The 20450-nt window shown below is 40.6% G+C and overlaps 1 protein-coding gene across 12 annotated transcripts in view; it reads right to left on the bottom strand.

Moving 5' to 3' along the window:
* NRCAM (neuronal cell adhesion molecule) overlaps positions 1-20450 on the bottom strand; it is a 230693-nt gene that overhangs the window by 47749 nt on the left and 162494 nt on the right. For all 12 annotated transcript variants that reach the window (XM_056573936.1, XM_056573930.1, XM_056573937.1 and 9 more), the window contains one exon: positions 6047-6231. In XM_056573936.1, coding sequence (XP_056429911.1) covers positions 6047-6231 — 185 coding nt within the window. The remainder of the gene's footprint in view (positions 1-6046; positions 6232-20450) is intronic.

Here is a 20450-nt window from a genome sequence, read left to right as displayed (position 1 = left end):
GGGAGTGGGTTAATCTGGGGGTGCTACCTGTCTACTGGGGGGGGGTTAATCTGGGGATACTACCTGCCTACTGGGGGGAGGGGGTATATACCTCTATATGGTCCTGTATAGGTAAGGTAGGGAGGGGGTGGGGGGTGGGGCCTCTATTTGTTTCCCTGCTGAACCAATCCTCCTACACTATGCGTTCAATATCGCCGCACAGTTTAGGATGGTCATGCTCCTCCTCCAGACCTCCCCTGTAGCATGCGCGGCGCATTCCGTGACATCACGCGGAGGCGGAGTCATGGCAACGCAATACCAGCGGCATTACTCTCGGTATCCCACTCTCCCAGAACGGCTTACGGCAGCCAATATCTGCTAGAGGTGATTTTTTCATTTTTAAATTTGTACTAAATTGTGTCATTTATTGGTTATATAATTATTATTATAATTATGATAGTGTACACTAGCACTACCATCTTTCTATGGATTCTCTAGTTAGTTAGTCACCCTAATGTTTTAGTTTAACAGCTTTCATGATAACAGCTATTGTTTTCTATTTTATATATATTTTTCAGATTTAATTTTTTTTCCTCAGCCATGTACACTATTTCTTCTTCCTTCATGCTGCTTTTTTATTTCATTTACTCATTCGTTCAGCCTCAGTCAGACCCATATTAAAGGGGCAAATGGCTCCCTACTGATAGTTTAGATTCAAATACAGATTGTTCTGATTTATTGCTTTAAACTTGCATGATACTACATATTGTTCACAGAGCACCTGACCTGGGCTGGTTTACTGAGTCCAATTCACATAGGGGGAGATTTATCAAAACCTGTGCAAAGGAAAAGTTGCCCAGTTGCCCATAGCAACCAATCAGATCGCTTCTTTCATTTTGCAGAGGCCTTGTTAAAAATGAAAGAAGTGATCTGATTGGTTGCTATGGGCAACTGGGCATGTTTTCCTCTGCACAGGTTTTGATAAATCTCCCCCATAGAGATTATGAGCAAGCACGTGCACAGTGTGAGTTTGTGCTTTAGGGTGCACGCCATAATGCAATAGGATGCGCATGCCTATGGTCCCCGCATGATGCGGCGGGCCAACACGCCCCCTCCACGTATCCCACAGAGATACATGGAGGGGGCGTATCTGCCGCGGCTTCCTGCTGAGGCGGCACGTTCCTTCCTGCGGACTACCGCAGCCCTTCGGACAGGGAATAAGTTATATTCCACTACAGTATTCCTTTAAGTAAAAAAATAGACCTGTTTACAAAACTCACAGACTCAATCTATAGTGAATTGTCAATTGAACAAAAAAAAACAAAAACAAAAAAAACACTCCCAACAAAGCAAATCGTCATTTTTAAAAAGCTTTTTATATAATGTAGATGTAATTTACATTGGTTAAAAAATGTGTATATTTTTGGGTGAAAAAAATGCTGTCCCTGCAGTGTGGGCGGGAAAAGCAGGGCTTTATGCAGGCTTCTGGATAGTCAATGAGCCTGCTGTGTGAGCCGGAGGTGTCTCCAAAAGCCTGTTTGTCCTGCTTGCCCTCTGCACAGAGAGGCAAACAGACAAAACAGCTTTTTATCACCCAAAATTTTACACATTTAACCAATGCATATTACAAATATATAATTCTATCTACAATATCTAGAAAGTTTTTGCAAATGACAGTGCACATTAAACTTTTATTCATGAGACTGCCGTGACTGGGTAACGTGTACACTGCACAAATATATTCTGTATGCATAGGAGACACAATACCCATCTGTATGGTATGGGAAGCGCTTGCTTTTTTTTGCAGTGTAAATCACTTGGACAAGAATAGAAAGCATTACTGAAGATTACCATGGTAACTGGCTTCTTCTCCAACATTACTTCGAAAAAAGGATAATAAACGCTGGAAAAATATGGGTCTTTAGACTCCGCTATGTTTAGAGGGCTTAATAAATCTCATCAGCTCTTTTGTATAAATATATATATATATACTTGAACATTCAGATGGTAAAAATGGACTAAATTAGTTATTTTGGTATGCCTGCTGTTCCTCATGCACACCTATCCTCCCCGAACAACATGCTAGAGAAGTGTTTCCCAAGCAGGGTACCTCCAGCTGCTGCAAAACTACAACTCCCAGCATGCCGGACAGCCGTTGGCTGTCCGGGCATGCTGGGAGTTGTAGTTTTGCAGCAGCTGGAGGCAATCTGGTTGGAAAACACTGTGCTAGAGACATGAAAAGTACAGCCCATTAGACATTACGGCTCCTAGCTCAGGACTCATCCTATAGTCAGTTCACCTGTCATAGGATAATGGACTACATTAGAAATGTTTAAAAATGGAAGAGAATTATAATTCACATTCCCAAAATTAAAATCAAAGCTCTAGGGCTAAAGAAAGCAAGTACCAGTGCCTTACAAAGTCCTACAGCACAGTTTCCCAATAATTTTTCATTGGCAAAAATGTCACAATGCTCAGAATGCTCACAATCTGAATGTGCGCCAAATTTTCATGAATGGCACACAACTGGATGCTGGCACAAGAAAACTTTTTTCGCATAGAATTGGCACAAGATAACAGCAAAACATCTTAAGAAACCTTTCCGAAAAAGACATGTTTTCTGGCATTGGCGAGCCAACACTACTGGTGCATGCCAGCTACAAATGTATGAATTTCCTTTCAGACCATTATATTAAAAGTTCTAATGCATTTATAAAGTTTTCCGACTCTTTATTTTTAGTTATGTTTCAGCCTTGTGCTTAAAAAAAAAAAAAAATAAATTAATTACCGTAATAAAATAATACACATCATTCTGCATTCAAAACCCTATAATTAGAATAGGAAAACAGCATTTTAGAAATATTGACAACTTTACTGAAAATGAGAATTTCACTTGGAAATGAGTATTCAGACCCTTTGCTATGACTCATGAAATGTACCTTTGGGGGCCTCTCATTGCTTTTGCTCAGTGGTTTCTAAACTGTGGCCCTCCAGATGTTTCAAAACTACAATGCCCACAAACTTTAGCATGGGCTACCATTATGATCATCTTTGAGATGTTTCTACACCTTGATCGGAGTCATCAATTCAGTTGATTGGACAGGATTTGGATAAACACACTGTCTATATAAGGTCTCACAGATGACAATGCATATCAGAGCAAAACCAAGCCATAAGGCAGAAAGAGCTGCCTGTAGGGCTCAGAGATAGGATTGTGTGGAGGCACAGATATGCACAAAAAGTTCACAAGAGCACAGTGGCCTCCATAATTCTTAAATTGAAGAAGTTTGGTACCACCAGACCACTCCAACAAACTAAGTAATCAGGGGAGGAGGGCCTTGTTAGGAAAGGTGACCAAGAACCCAATGGGTAGTCTGTCAGTCTCCAAAGATACTATGTGCAGAAGGGAGAACCGTCTAGAATGTGAACCAATGTTTCATCAGTCCACCAATCTGGGCTTTATGGTAGAGTAGTCAGAAAGAAGTCTCTCCTCAGAAAAAGACACAAGAAAGCCCACGGTTTGCAAAAAAAAAAAAAACCTCTAAAGGACACTCAGACTGTATGAGATAAGATTTGCTGATCTGATGAAACCAACATTGAACTTTCTATCCTTATTTCTAAGTGTCATGTCTGGAGGTGACAAGGTACTGCTCATCACCGGCCCAATCCATCCCTACAGTGAAGCATGGTGGGGGCAGCATCATGTTGTGGGGTGTTTTTTTTTTACCAGCTGAGACTGGGAGAATGGTCAGGATTGACGAAAAGCTAAATGGAACAAAGTACAGAGATATTGCTAATGAAATCCTGATCCAGAGTGCATGGGATCTCAGAAAGGGCCATAGATTCCTCTTCAAACAAGACAATGACTGGGGTACCGTAAAATCAAAGAACTCCAAAGAAGAACTTCCCTAAATATCAGGGTACAAAACCCCTTATTAAACCCCACCCTTATAATATTATTAAAAGTCCTGCCTCTGTCCACTAGACCACATATACTGCTCTCGGCCGAGAGTCAGAGGGACAAAAAGGCATCTGAAGAACAATAACACCATAAGGACATAAAACAATAACCACTATGCCTCCCTCATCTACATTGAGCCGTTTCTGTTTTTTTCCTTGTATACACCAGATTACTTAATGTAACGACAATTAAGGATTAACTGTCAGAAACACGTTGGCTTGACCAGTTACTTTTTTTTGAAAATGACTAATAAAGCTAGAAAAATATTTTGAAGCTGAACGTCTGTTTGTGTTTACATTTCTTACACAGTAAAATAACAAAAGACTTATATGTCAATGTACTATTTTTACAGCAATTTTGTGTTTAGGGTAGGTTCACACTGGCGGATTACCTGTGGGTTTCCGGATGTGGGTTTGAGCTGTGGTGGGTTTTCTGTGGCGGATTTTTCACAGTGGAAAATCTGCAGCAAACCACTTTGAGGTCAGTGCAATCCACCATGAAACATAATATTTGAAGAGTACAATGGCTTTATACGCTGTTGTGTATTGCATTAGTTTTTGGCCCTTAACAGGCAATTACAAAAATACTTAAGATTTCTATTAAAAATTATTTCCATCTTTTGGTTTTTAATATATTTCATTTTAGACAAAAATAACACAACTGAATAAAAAAAAAGTCTTTACTGTGTAAGCAACTTATTTTCAATACCAAACTTAACCCTTTGGCATATCTTGCTTAAGAAATCAAGACATCATGCCATACATCATGGTCATGGAGCTAAAAGCTGTGCCTAGGTGATCCCTGCAGCAGCCTGGCGATCACTGATACTTGAAGTCTGACTGTTTAATTCCTTAGATGCCACTAGTGTTGCTCACGAATATTCGCAATGCGAATTTTATTCGCGAATATAGCACTATATGTTCGCAATTACGAATATTCTTTTTTTTTTTTTCACAGTAGACATCACAGTGATCATCCCTCTCTGCTTCCAGCTTGTGTGGTGTAAAGAAGGCTCTAATACTACTGTGTGAGACTGGCGTACGAATTTTTGCATATGCAAAAATTAGCATATGCTAATTTTCGCATATGCGAATTTCTGTTTATGCTAATTTCTATATATACTAATTTTCGCATACCCGAATATTCGCATATGCGAATTTTCACATATGCGAAAATAAAACGTGAATATTATAAATATGCAAATTTAGCGAATATATGACGAATATTCGTCCATATATTCGCGAAATATCGCAAATTTGAATATGGCCTATGCCGCTCAACACTAGATGCCACAGTCAATAGAAGCATCTAATAAAATCTTAGAGAGATGATGAGTTATTATGGCAGACAGGTTTACCATAAGATGTACATACACCTTATACCTTATAGGAAAGCTAAGCTGCTGCCAGAGCTATTTTTGCTGTAGTTTACCCCTCACCTCCCCATAGACAAAACATGAACGTTCAGCCATGTTAAATGTTCATATGTTTTGAGAGAGATAACTCTTTGCCGAGCAAATACTCAGCCTTAATCTTAAAGGGGTATTCCAGGCAAAAACTTTTTTATATATATATCAACTGGCTCCAGAAAGTTAAACAGATTTGTAAATTACTTCTATTAAAAAATCTTAATCCTTTCAGTACTTATGAGCGTCTGAAGTTAAGGTTGTTCTTTTCTGTCTAAATCCTCTCTGATGACACCTGTCTTGGGAAACGCCCAGTTTAGAAGAGGTTTGCTATGGGGATTTGCTTCTAAACTGGGCGTTTCCCGAGACAGGTGTCATCAGAGAATACTTTGACAGAAAAGAACAACCTTAACTTCAGAAGCTCATAAGTACTGAAAGGATTAAGATTTTTTAATAGAAGTAATTTACAAATCTGTTTAACTTTCTGGAGCCAGTTGATATATATAAAAACGTTTTTGCCTGGAATACCCCTTTAAGCAATTGCTACATCAAAAAAGTGAAACCAGTAAAAGAACAAAAAAAGTTAAATAAACATACCACATGGCAACAAATGCAAAAAAATAAAAATCTAGAGTGGAATTACTGGGTTTTATTTGCTTTTCCCAGTGTGGTAGCAGTGGAACATTTTGTATATCACCTACCTTTAACAATAACTGTAATGACATGATGAATGGACCCTAGATTATTCTGAGCTGTACACCTGTACCTGCCGGCATCTTCCTCCGACACTCCAATTATTTTTAGTGTCTTATTAAAATTTTCATAAAAAACTCTATTGCTGGGCAGTTCTCCTCCTTCTTTGTTCCAGCGAATCTCTGGTGTAGGCCTGTAAAAGAAATTCAGAAATAATTACAGTGCCTAATATCCATACATATGTAGGGATTTAACCCCTCAATAACCCCTTAAATGTTTCCATTTTTGCATTTTTGTTTTTTACTCCTTGCCCTCCATAACATAAAACTCTTATCTTTTCATCTACAGAATTATATGTGGGCTTGTTTTTTAATAGCATTCTTTATTTTACTATAAATATATACACTGCTAAAAATCTTAATATGAAGACTAGCCTCTCGGTGCACTCACAACTTCTTTCCCTACCCACGAGGTGCACTGGGTCTTCTTTCCGGACAGCCACTGATTCTGACTATGCTTAAATACTGCACAAGCATACACAGATCTCATCCAGCCCTGACAAGGGAGAGCATATATATATATATATATATATATATATATATATATATATATATATATATATACCGTATATACTCGAGTATAAGCCGAGTTTTTCAGCACGATTTTTCGTGCTGAAAACACCCCCCTCGGCTTATACTCGAGTGAACTCCCCCACCCGCAGTGGTCTTCAACCTGCGGACCTCCAGAGGTTTCAAAACTACAACTCCCAGCAAGCCCGGGCAGCCATCGGCTGTCCGGGCTTGCTGGGAGTTGTAGTTTTGAAACCTCCGGAGGTCCGCAGGTTGAAGACCACTGCGGCCTTCAACATCATCCAGCCCCCCTCTCACCCCCTTTAGTTCTGAGTACTCACCTCCGCTCGGCGCTGGTCCGGTCCTGCAGGGCTGTCCGGTGAGGAGGTGGTCCGGTGGGATAGTGGTTCCGGGCTGCTATCTTCACCGGTTGCCGTGACAACGACGCAGAGGTGCGTTCATTGCCAACGTACTTCTGCGTCATTGTCAAGGCAACGCCTCTATTCCGGGCCGGAAGCGCGGAGAAGAGGCGCCCCCGGTGAAGATAGCAGCCCGGAACCACTATCCCACCCGACGACCTCCTCACCGGACAGCCCTGCAGGACCGGACCAGCACCGAGCGGAGGTGAGTACTCAGAACTAAAGGGGGTGAGAGGGGGGCTGGATGATGTTGAAGGCCGCAGTGGTCTTCAACCTGCGGACCTCCGGAGGTTTCAAAACTACAACTCCCAGCAAGCCCGGACAGCCGATGGCTGCCCGGGCTTGCTGGGAGTTGTAGTTTTGAAACCTCTGGAGGTCCGCAGGTTGAAGACCACTGAGGGCGAATGATGAGAAGAGGATGATGAAGGGGGGGGGGTGTGTGGGGATGATGAAGGGGGGTGGGGATGATGAAGGGGGGGTGTGGGATGATTACAAGGGGATGATGAAGGGGGGATGTGTGGGATGATAAGGGGATGATGAAGGGGGGGATGTGCGGGATGATAAGGGGATGATGAAGGGGGGATGTGTGGGATGATGAAGGGGGGATGTGTGGGATGATAAGGGGATGATGAAGGGGGATGTGTGGGATGATGACAAGGGGATGATGATGAGGATGTTAATGACGGGTCTGGATGATGACAGGGGGGGATGAGGTATTTCCCACCCTAGGCTTATACTCGAGTCAATAACTTTTCCTGGGATTTTGGGTTGAAATTAGGGGTCTCGGCTTATACTCGGGTCGGCTTATACTCGAGTATATACGGTATATATATATATATATATATATATATATATATATATATATATATATTTACTAGGTGGGACTGGCTGGGAAAAGGAACCAGTAGTGCACCACAGGGCTTGGGAATGCTCTGAGTGCACCATAAGCTTGATTTACATATTAGGGTTTTTAGCAATATATCAGGAATAATGGAATCTAGAAAAATAAGGTAAAAACGATTGGTCAGCATCACAAGCACTAACAGGCAGTACCAGCAGGTTAGTGCTGGTGACGCTGCTGTCAGTTTTCAAGGTGGGAGCTTTTTACATTTTTTAATTCCCTCTAGGGGACTTTTATACACAATGTTTTGATTGTTTCTACTGATAATTACATAGCAATGATCAATGAGATATTCTCTTTACTTGTACAGTCTATACAAAAAGACTCACTGTGGCTGGCGTGGAGGTATTTAGGAGGCCTCTGGCTTCCATAGCAATTGAACACATCTTGCGATTGTATTACAGGAATGGGGATAAAAGACATAAAGAAAACGTATCCCCTATCCTATGTTTCAGATCGCGGGGGGTACGATCACTGGGCCTCCCCGCAATCTCCCGTGCGGGGCCCCGGTAGTCAGTGGCAAGGGGGCGTGCCCGACCACCGCATGACGTGGCAGCCGACAAGCCTCCTCAATACATCTCTATGGGTGCGTTGCATTCGGCTGCCTCCGCCTCTGCCATAAAAATGTATTGAGGAGGCGTGTCGGCCGCCATGTCATGTGGTGGTTGGGCACGCCCCCTTGTCGCTGAATACCAGGGCTCCGTACGGGAGATCACGGGGCGGCCCCCCTGCAATCTAAAATGTATCCCCTAAGTTGTCTTATCCCGGAGTTCTCCTTTAACAGGGGCAAAACCTACAGAGTCCCCCCCCCCCCCCTCCCCGGATGCTGTGATTGCTATCGATCATGACATCATTCCATATGCAGTCACTGCCCGTGCGACTTAAATACTAGTATGGACGTGATGCGATCTCTGATCACCAAAAAGCAATATGGTGATATCCGATATTTGATTTTTAATCTCTGGGAATCCATTTGTTTCAAACATAATAAGGACACTAAATTGCAGCCACATTGCAGCCATCTGGAAATGGCCTCAGTTACAATCTACGGCCATCTATAGACAATGAACTGAATAATGGTTTAAGGTGGCCACAGAGATTAGTTATTTGTGAAAATGCCCTGCCAGCTTTGACAAATTTCTCTGTGGCATAGGCAGAAACAAGACCAAAATAACCAACATCTATGGCCATCCCAGCAAGTAACTTTCCAACACAGCTCACAAAAGACCTTCATAAATGAAAAAAAAATTAAAGGGGTATTCCCAACTTGCAAAATTATCCACTTTCCACATGATAACATCTGATTCTCTCTGGGAGTGTGGCAGTACAGAAATGAAGGAAGCGCTGGGAGGGCGCTGGGAGGTCCCATTCATTCAGGGGACAGTTTTCCTTCATTCTTGTGATCTGATCCCACCAGTCTGCTTGTTATCCCCCATCCAGTCATATATGTGCACAGCTTTATTATGGCCTGCTCTACATTGCTTTGCCTGTAGAGTAGAATATGATGTCTCATGGAGGGTCTACAAGACTCCATGGGCCATTGTGCAGTATCTGTGAAGGGGTAACGTCTTAAATAAATGTGAACCTATATTTGCTAAAAAGGTCACTTGATCACAAAGTATACCCTAACTATCAGCTGTGATATGTGGGGAACTATGACAATGTCATTTCCTTTCAATATCACCACCAGACGACAGATCCTCAAAAAGGGAGAGGCATACTAAGTAACTTCTCCGACCTCTGGGCTAGTGATGGAAATCTGAACATAGGAAGCTTAATAAATCTCTAGTGGTTTATATCACAGTCAAACAGTTCACAAACCTCTGTGTAATGTTGTCTACAAATGGCTGTTTAATGTGGGGTTGGCGCATCACATGTTGTGCTCAACAACATCATTTATATATATATATATATATATATATATATATATATATATAGTAAATATATGCAGGCTATTATACACATGAGGTCTTCTCAGTCCCAATATCATTTAATAAATTATATGAGATTCTCCATTCTCAATGTCATTCCTCTATTTATTAGTGTTAACTGCAAATTACACAGACAAATAGACCACCAGATGGAAATACCACATTACCATGTACTGACACAGATGTAAATCTCTACAACCAACTTAACCTCTAAATGATAAGCATATGTTGACTGTGATGACCAGAAAATTTCAGACTTTTTTGTATGTAGGGCTATTAGAACTATTTGAGTCCTTTTTTTAAGATGAGCGAGCAAAGCTCAGCGAACCCATTCTCGCTCAGAACTTGGAGTGACAGCGGCTCACCAAGCTTTCAAACTTTGCCAGGCTTGGCTCGAGCCTGGCAAAGGGGGTAATTATAGCAGAAGGGATGAATGAAAAAAGAAAGTACTAGGAACACTGAGATGATGTCAGGGTAGCCCAGCATACCTTGCAGCCAGCAACAAGCTATCACATTACAATACCTAGTAAGATGAGTAAAACAGTGGGTTGACACTTATTAGAATATAAATACACATTAAAAAGCACTATGAATGTGGGATAGGCATTTTTTGTCCAAGTTACATGTATTTTCTGGGTTTAATAAAACCTATAACATTTCTACCTGGGCTTAATATAAAAACATATTGAAAGCGTTAAAAAGTGAACGCAGAATATACATTTTAGGCTCAGTTGTCTGAATTTCCTGGATTTAATCAAACATACAGTATTTTTCCCTGGGGTTAAAATTAATATGCATTTAAAAGCATTGAGAGTAAATGTGGAATAGCCATCTAAGGCCAGTTACGTGTATTTTCTGGGTTTAATCAAATATACAATATTTCTACCTGGGTTAAACATAAATAAGCATTAAAAGAATTGAGAGAGAATTCAGAATAGTAATCTAAGTCGTGTGCTTTTTCTGGGTTTAATAAAACATAACATTTCTACCTTAGTTTAATCTAAACACACATTGAAAGCATTGAGAGTCAATGCAGAATAGCATTTAAGGCCAATTTAAGTGTACTTTCTGGGACAGTCAGCTTTTGGAGTGTGTTGCAGGGGTGGTGAAGGTGAAAGCTGTGTGAGCGATTATAGCACTAGTGGGACCTATTGTTGTATCATTTCTATAAAAAGGAACTTTACTTTCTACAGAGTTATCAGACATTTAGACTGAATGGGTAGACTGATGATTTTGATTGCATGAGTTCAGATGACTGTTATGGCAGTGTGAATTCTCTCAATGCAGTGCTGGCATGGGGCAATCGAACCAGCAGTCACTTAATATTTGCAAGTTCATAACTAATCAATACTTTGAACATAAGTCCCCAAGGTGTAGTAGATCTAAGCTATGGACATCAATTGTGAAAAACACCAAGAATAAGCGCATAATGATCCAAAAAAATATATTGATAAGATACTTTATTGAACAGATATACTCCAAATTACATACATTTAAAAACATATTAAAAAAAATTACAGAGTAATAAGGTAATAGCAAAGGTGCTGGAGGAACCGACTAACAAGTGGAGACTACGCACTTAGCATACAGCCTAGTAAAAAATTTAATCAATATGCATCATAATAACTATAGGGACCATAGTGGTTGCAGTGCATTAAACATAAGTAAGGTGGCACAGTGCATAAGACATGTAGATCACAGAGGTCCAAAAGAAGGCTACAAATGTAAAAAGGAATGCATAAACAGAACACAACATCATTACCACAATGGCGAGGGATAAACGTGCAAGCCTCCACCACGCTGGGCGGTGGAGGCTCGCACGTGTATCCACCTGATGACGGTGTTTCCTCACTGAAACATAGAGGGAGGCAGTTCTGTTCTTGTTTTAACAGCGTGTACACTATATACCTGATATTATGAAGTGGCATACTATAATATGCCAAAAAGGGGTGGTAACGGACAGGTCCCCAGCAGCATATTAATGTGGGTGGTCATACACTAACAAGAGTGGTCACAGGATATAGAGACATGTGTTTTTAATAGTCACAATCATTGGTTTATGTTTACTTTAATACAATAAAGGTAAAGTTTTAGGTAGTGAGTTAACATAGGGATGTTGTACCTCGGGCTGTTCAGCCTACGGGGTAATTGTGTTTAGTTATAATTGAAATCCCGGACCTACCTGGGGTATTTGAGGTTGCTAATAAAATTTGGAGTATATCTGTTCAATAAAGTATCTTATCAACATATTTTTTTGATCGTTATGCGCTTATTCTTGGTGTTTTTCACAACTGAAGTTCATAAGTAACCATCATCATTGTATTGCAGTGAGCTGATGAGGTTGTCTAATATTTTCTTTTAATTCACTATCCTTATTTATGATCAGTAATGTGAACACATCATTGTTCATTCAGACAAACATGAGTGTGGCTCTGCCTATACTGTAGTCTATACTGTAGTGTAGTCCATTTAAGTGAATGGAGCTGCAATTTATTACCAGGCAGTGCAACCACTAAGTTCTGCTACTTGGTGGGGTCCAGCTCTTGGACCTCCATTAACAAAACTGATAGTCTATCCTAAGTATAAGTGTTATGTTATGCGCTCCGGCTGCACACGCTGGCCGTGAGCGCATGGTCCTGTTACCTGCTGCTGCCAGCGGGGCTAGGACTCGCATTGCGGGACGTGCCCACATGCGAGCCCCAATCCGTCACTCACCTGGTGCTTCTCCTGCCCCAGCCTCTGCCTCTCTGCTCCGTCGCGCATGTCTCCGTCCCCTAGGGCGCGCGTGCACCAGAGCTTTAAGATTTAAAGGGCCAGTACTGTCATTAGTGTAATTCACCTGTGGCTCATTGATAAATTCCTCCACCCTCCTCACTTCCCTGCCAGATCTTTGTTGCCTTGTGCCTGAGAGAAAGCATTCCTGAGAGTTGCCTTACCGTGTATCTGATCCTTTGCTCTGTGACTTGACCTTGATCCTCTGCCGCCTGCCTACTGACCTCCTTCTATGTCCTGACTACGCTACTTTGCCACCTGCCTTGACCTTCTGCTATCCTGACTACGAGCTGCCTTATCCCTCCTGTGCCTCGCATCTCCTCAGCCGCCTGTGTGGTCGAGTTGTGCCTGGGGTAGCGACCAGGGTGCCGCCTGCCGCAGTAAGTCCATCCTGCTTTGAGGAGGGCTCTGGTGTAAACCAGTGGCACCTTAGATTCCGCTCCCTGGTAGGGTCCGAGTTATCTGCCACACAGGTCCAGCGGATCCACATCCACTGGGGTTCCTGTCTTCTGAAACGTGAGTGTTATAATAGGACAGTCATTAAAGGGGTATTCGAGGGAAAAAAAAAATTTTTTTTTATACCAACTGGCTCCAGAAAGTTAAACAGATTTGTAAATTACTTCTATTAAAAAATCTTAATCCTTTCAATAATTATCAGCTGCTGAAGTTGAGTTGTTGTTTTCTGTCTGGCAACAGTGCTCTCTGCTGATATCTCTGCTTGTCTCGGGAACCGCCCAGTTTAGAAGAGGTTTTCTATGGGGATTTGCTTCTAAACTGGGCGGTTCCTGAGACACGTGTCATCAGAGAGCACTTAGACAGAAAAGAACAACTCAACTTCATCAGCTCATAAGTACTGAAAGGATTAAGATTTTTTAATAGAAGTAATTTATAAATCTGTTTAACTTTCTGGAGCCAGTTGATATATATAAAAAAAGTTTTTTCCTGGATAACCCCTTCAAAGCCCTTTAAACTGTAACATCTGTTGTAAATTTGAATATAAAAAAACAAAAACAATGGACAGCTATGTCCAGCATTCTTTCTTTAGCAAGTCCACTGTGCTTATTCATAAGCTGTCATGCTGCTGTAAATCAGGATTAAAAAAACAACTCACTTAAAGACGCTTCTGGCAATTTCTTATGTGAAAATGAGCAATTACTGTGTCATAAATTTCTATCTGTGTGTGTTCCCGCAATACACATAAATGGTGTTCTCCACTAAATGAAATGAGGCAGAAGAAACAAAAGGCTACGGAGTGACAGAGAACATAATAGATGTATGTGCAGCCAGATTGTACAAATACAATAGTTTGATCACTGACTAACAGAGCGTTCCTTTGTTTCACTTCACAATAACGCTCTTTTCCATCTAAAGATGTTCTGTGTTCAGTGATTTTCTGTTATTTTTAAAGGGTCATTTAGGGACTGAAACAATACAAAGTCAATAAAACAGGTGTAAAAGAGAAGTATGCAGAGCGGGACACCAGTAATAGTATAGCCGTATAGCCATAATACACAGTAGTATGTCTATTTAGTCATGTGTCAGTACTTTGGTTCCTTGAGCACATTAAAGGTTCTGTTTTCACTGTGACATCAATCTTGTTCTCATTGTACATGCAGGACATATTGTCAAGGAAAAACAACTTATTTGTGAATTAAGTGTCCCTGACATGTAAAAAGTTTCGATTGGACAAGGTCGGAGTGTATAGACCCTCACCGATCTCTAGATATAGCCAGGAACGGGTTAACTCATAAATAATAGGCTGCAGTGGTAAATGTTCGACTACCCCAAAAGTCTGCTGACTATGTAGGGCCACTACTGTATAAGGGCTTGGGCCTACCAGGGTATCTATTCTCTAGTACGCTAGAGGGCCAGTCCAACCTTGCAACTTCATATGTGTTCTCTAAACCATAAATGGAAGAATATCGGTCCCGTGGTCCCGAGAAAAAAGAGAAGTGCTTCTGTGGGCGCTCACCTCCGTCACAGATGTAGTCCGTCACAGGTATGTGGAAGTTTCCGAGAACTTGGTAAAATAAAACCGCTTGGACACAGATGTATTTTGGAAAATAAAAAGAAGGTTTATTCCTTCAGCATGCAATACAGCAACGCGTTTCGAGGGGCAGGGACCCCCTCTTCCTCAGGCTATCTGATTGGGCAGTGTGGATGTCCTTTATTTATACCTCATTTGCCCGCGAAAATCACATGTGTGTGTTACATAACATGAAAATAAAACAATAAAGAAAAAAAAAAATAAATAAATAAAAATTTATTAAATAAATAAATAAATTATCAAAATAAATAAATAAAATCCATAGAAAAGAAGACATTTACATTAAAAATGGAAGTGAGCATTTTGTAAAATAACCCACAGATGGTCAGTTTGACTAACCATTATATTATGCACCTTATCTTGTATTGCATATGTGATATGTAATACTTCTGCAGACGTCGGGCCATTTCAAATGCTCTCCCTTCGGAGATCTACAGTGGCTGGGTGAGAGGTCTGAGGCACCAACCGCCGGTCTGTCCACACATCCGTCCTCCTGGCCGCTCATTGGATGGGGGACCGGCGTCAAACCCATTTCCCCACACAGGGATGATTACATTTATTTAATGCATATGTGTATGTACATACACACACATCCATACGCATGGTGGATGGATGTGTACTTATCAGCTGTTTGTTTTGTTTTAATTCAGTTTGTTTGTTGTGGTTGTTGTGTCAGTTGTTAACTATCTCATCTTTTTAAGATATTAATTCCACCGCTTCATTCAGGCCATGTGGTTGTAATGTCTGGAGGCTGTAAATCCAGAACATTTCTTTGCGTGACAGGATTTCAAACCTATTTTTCTTTCCCGGTGGAATGTGCTCAATTGGGGTTATGGATATGGCTGTCATGTTTCCCTCATGCATCAGGCTCAGATGTCTAGATAGGCTATGGTGCATGAATCTCTTCTTTATGTTGGAACGATGCTGATTCAATCTCAAATGTAATGGTTGTGTTGTTCTTCCAACATATTGTTTACCACATTGGCACTCTATGAGGTAGATGACATATTCCGTTTGGCATGTCATCAGATGTTTGATGGGGAAGGTTTCACTCGAATGGGTACTGGAAAAACATTTTTGGTTATGGCGTATGGTAAAGCAACATAGGCATCTAGGTTTTCTGCATTTGTATGTTCCCACGTTTCCAGTTTTGTCGTTTTTCTGGGAGGATTTGTTGTAGCATTTGAGATTGCTTGGGGCTATCATACCCTTTATGGTTGGTGCCCGCCTGAAAGTCAATCCCGGATTTTTTGGGAGAATTTTTCCTAGATGTGGATCACTTAGTAGTATTCCCCAATGTTTCTTCATGATGTTTCTGATTTTTGTTTGACCCGCTGAATATGTGGTGATGAAATTGCATCTGGTTTTTTCCTCATTCTCCTTTTCTTTTTCTTTCTTTTGTAGGTGGTAGGCTCCCGAGTCCGTTGCCTCAAGACATTCCTCTTGGGTAAGTGCACAGGTTTTTTCATATGCATTTTCAATTAATTCTTTCGGATATCCTTTTGCTATGAATCTGGACTTTAAGATTTTGGACTGTTCGGAAAAGGTGGCAATATCTGTACAATTTTTTCTTACTCTCTTGAATTGTCCAAAGGGGATGTTTTGTTTCCACTTCTTATAGTGGCCACTGGTAAAGGATATATAATTATTGGAATCAACTTTCTTGAAAAAGGTGGATGTGATGAATCTATCCCCTTTATGGGTGATGTGGAGGTCCAAAAACTCAATTGAAGTGGAGGAAAAAACGGGGGTGAATGTCAAACCCCAGTGGTTGGTATTAATATCCGTGACAAAAGATTTGATGTTCTCTGGGTGGCCACGCCATAATAAAAACAAATCATCTATATACCTTTTGTATATAGTAACATGTTTTTTATACAGGGGATGTTTTTTTATCACCTGTTCTTCAAAGCAACCCATAAAGAGGTTCGCATATGATGGTGCCACTCTGGTCCCCATGGCCGTCCCCCTTATTTGATGGTATAGGGTGCCATTGTATGAGAAAAAATTGTATTCAAGAATGAATTTCAGACAATTGGTAAGGAAAATTACCTGTTCGTTTGGGATGCTTTTGTTGTGGTTTGTTTGTAATCATCCCTGTGTGGGGAAATGGGTTTGACGCCAGTCCCCCATCCAATAAGCGGCCAGGAGGACGGATGTGTGGACAGACCGGCGGTCGGTGCCTCAGACCTCTCACCCAGCCACTGTAGATCTCCGAAGGGAGAGCATTTGAAATGGCCCGTCGTCTGCAGAATTATTACATATCACATATGCAATACAAGATAAGGTGCATAATATAATGGTTAGTCAAACTGACCATCTGTGGGTTATTCTACAAAATGCTCACTTACATTTTTAATGTAAATGTCTTCTTTTCTATGGATTTTATTTATTTATTTTGATTATTTATTTATTTATTTAACAATTTTTTTTCTTTTTTTTTTCTTTATTGTTTTATTTTCATGTTATGTAACACACACATGTGATTTTCGCGGGCAAATGAGGTATAAATAAAGGACATCCACACTGCCCAATCAGACAGCCTGATGAAGAGGGGGTCCCTGCCCCTCGAAACGCGTTGCTGTATTGCATGCTGAAGGAATAAACCTTCTTTTTATTTTCCAAAATACATCCGTGTCCAAGCGGTTTTATTTTACCAAGTTCTCGGAAACTTCCACATACCTGTGACGGACTACATCTGTGACGGAGGTGAGCGCCCACAGAAGCACTTCTCTTTTTTCTCGGGACCACCGGACCGATATTCTTCCATTCCAGTGACCTTCCTCCGCCGGTGAGAACGGGTCTAGTGCCGGCTGCACTCCTCCAATCTGTGTCCCCCAGAATAGTGGGAAACAAGCGTCTACTGGTGTTGTGCCCACGGTACAACACAGAAAGGTGAGCAAACCTAACATAACAACTGAAAACACGAATCTGGAAACGGCTGCTCCCCCCCTTCCTTGGAGCCGACATCAATTTTTTATTTAATTTAATTATTTTCTTTTACACTCAGATTATCTATATATATATATATATTTTTTTTTTTTACTACGCTTAGATGCGCATTGTGTCTCCTCTGTCTTTTTCTATATATTTCTCTAAACCATAAGGCATTCTAGGATTATTTATTTGCATCCTGGGGGGAAACAAAGTTTATTTTTTCCACTTGACTATAAGTTTTATTATTTAGCATATACTTCTGTCTATTAGATACGGTGATGGTCCTACTTACCTATTCACAGCTGAAATGCTTTGGATATGCTATCCCAATGCATAATAATAATAAGCAAACAGAATTTTGGAATATGCCCACATTTGCCAGATACAGGTTGCATTTTTCTGATATTTTTATATACCTAAATATTTCCAAATAACCTATATAAAGCTTAAAGGGATACTCCAGGGAACTGAACTTATCAGACATTTATGTCCTATCCAGAGGATAGGAGATAAGTGACTGACAATGGGGGTTCAACTGCTGGGACCCACATGATGTCCTGCTGCAGATGGTGATTGGCTGAATATGATGTCACCTGCGCTTTACCAGTAAGGTGGAGGTCAGAGGGTGCCAAAGACGGGTAGAAGTAGATAAGGGGATAAGTGTCTGTTAAGTTCAGTTTCCTGGACTACCCTTTTAAAGGATTTGTCTGACTCTTTATAAAAATACATAGGAGCAACAAACTCTGTAAAGAAAAAAATCTGTAATTTTCATCATAGGTATACCTCAACTATGAGAGACATAATGAGAAAAAAAATCCATAAAAATCCCATTTTCTGATTTTTAAAGAATTTATTTGCAAATTATGGTGGAAAAAAATAAATAAAAATTTGGTCACCTACAAAGAAGCAAGATTTCTGGCTCTGACAGACCTGTAACTTCTTCTTTAAGAGTCTCCTCTGTCCTCCACTCATTACCTGTATTAATGGCACCTGTTTGAACTTGTTATCAGTATAAAAGACAGTGTCCAAAACCTCAAACAGTCACAAATTAAACCCCACTATGGCCAAGACCAAAGAGCTGTCAAAGGACACCAGAAACTAAATTGTAGACCTTCACCAGGCTGGGAAGACTGAAGCTGCAATAGGCAGGCAGCTTGGTGTGGAGAAATCATCTGTGGGAGCAATTAATAGAAAATGGAAGACATACAAGACCACTGATAATCTCCCTCGATCTGGGGTTCCATGCAAGATCTCACCCCGTGGTGTCAAAATGATCACAAGAACAGTGAGCAAAAATCCCAGAACCACACAGGATACCTAGTGAATGACCTGCAGAGAGCTGGGACCAAAGTAACAAAGGCTACCATCAGTAACACACTACGCTGCCAGGGACTCAAATCATGCAGTGTCAGACGTGTCCTCCTGCTTAAGCCAGTACATGTCCAGGCCCGTCTGAAGTTTTCTGGAGAGCAATTGGATGATCCAAAAGAGTATTGGGAGAATGTCATATGGTCAGATGAAACCAAAGTAGAACTTTTTAAAAACTCAACTCGTGGTGCTTGGAGGAGAAAGAATGCTGAGTTACATCCAAAGAACACCATACCTACTGTGAAGCATGGGGGTGGAAACATCAAACACACCCAAACACACCACGCAGGTAACAAAGGAGTGGCTTTGTAAGAAGCATTTCAAGGTCCTTGAGTGGCCTAGCCAGTCTCCAGATCTAAACCCCATAGAAAACCTTTGGAGTTGGAAGTCCATGTTTCCCAGCAACAGCCCCAAAACATCACTGCTCTAGAGGAGATCTGCATGTAGGAATGGGCCAAAATACCAGCAACAGTGTGTGAAAACCTTGTGAAGACTTACAGAAAACGTTTGACCTCTGTCCTTGCCAACAAAGGCTATATAACAAAGTATTAAGACGAACTTTTGTTATTGACTAAATACTTATTTTCCACCATAATTTTCAAATAAATTCTTTAAAAAAATCAGATAATGTGATTTTATGGATTTTTTTTCTCATTATTTCTCTCATAGTTGAGGTATACCTATGATGAAAATGACAGGCCATTCTAATCTTTTTAAGTGTGACTAAATACTTTTTTGTCCCAATGTAGAATGCCCACCACTCTGAAACAGAAGTTCTCAGACTAGACTTCAGTGCTATAAAAGGTACATTAGAGTGATCTGCTTTTCACACCTATACATACTTTGCAGAATCTGAATGTTGAAAATGCCATTACGCTGTACAGCATGTAGTCCCTAATGGATTTGAATATTTTTACCTAATGTTACAATTTAGACATTGGTATTACTGTGCTCATAAATCCCGATCTTTAGGCTGTTCAGACACTCAATTGTAAGCCGGTGGGTCGTATCTATTAACTGTCTACTGCCCATGACCAATCTACTAGACGTGATTTAGGATTTGTACAGCTCATGCCAATAAGCCTAAAAATGAGCTGTAGACCAAGAATAATATAGATTTAACACTGCTATAATGTGGTGTCTGTATTTCTATCACTACATAGGAAAAGTCTAATATTTCAAAGCAGTCGCTTGTCAACTGAGGCTGCGGTTACCATGACAATAAAGAAGATCAGACTATGAGGTTAAGCTGGCCTTCAAATGACTAATCTTAAAAGCAGCTATTGTTTTATTTATCAACATATTCCATATAAGCAAAAAAGGTTCCACCAATAAATTGAAAGAAAAGTCATTTATAGGACACATTCTATCTTTGGTATAATTTATTATATCATTAGAAAGTATAAATCATCAGGACAATTTCCTTCAAAGTATGATGTATTATGCAAATGTTACATTGCTTAGTCTA

The sequence above is a fragment of the Hyla sarda genome, chromosome 4 (assembly GCF_029499605.1).
Source record: "Hyla sarda isolate aHylSar1 chromosome 4, aHylSar1.hap1, whole genome shotgun sequence".
In the NCBI taxonomy this organism is placed as follows: Eukaryota; Metazoa; Chordata; class Amphibia; order Anura; family Hylidae; genus Hyla; species Hyla sarda.
This window is presented reverse-complemented; position numbering and strand designations above follow the sequence as displayed.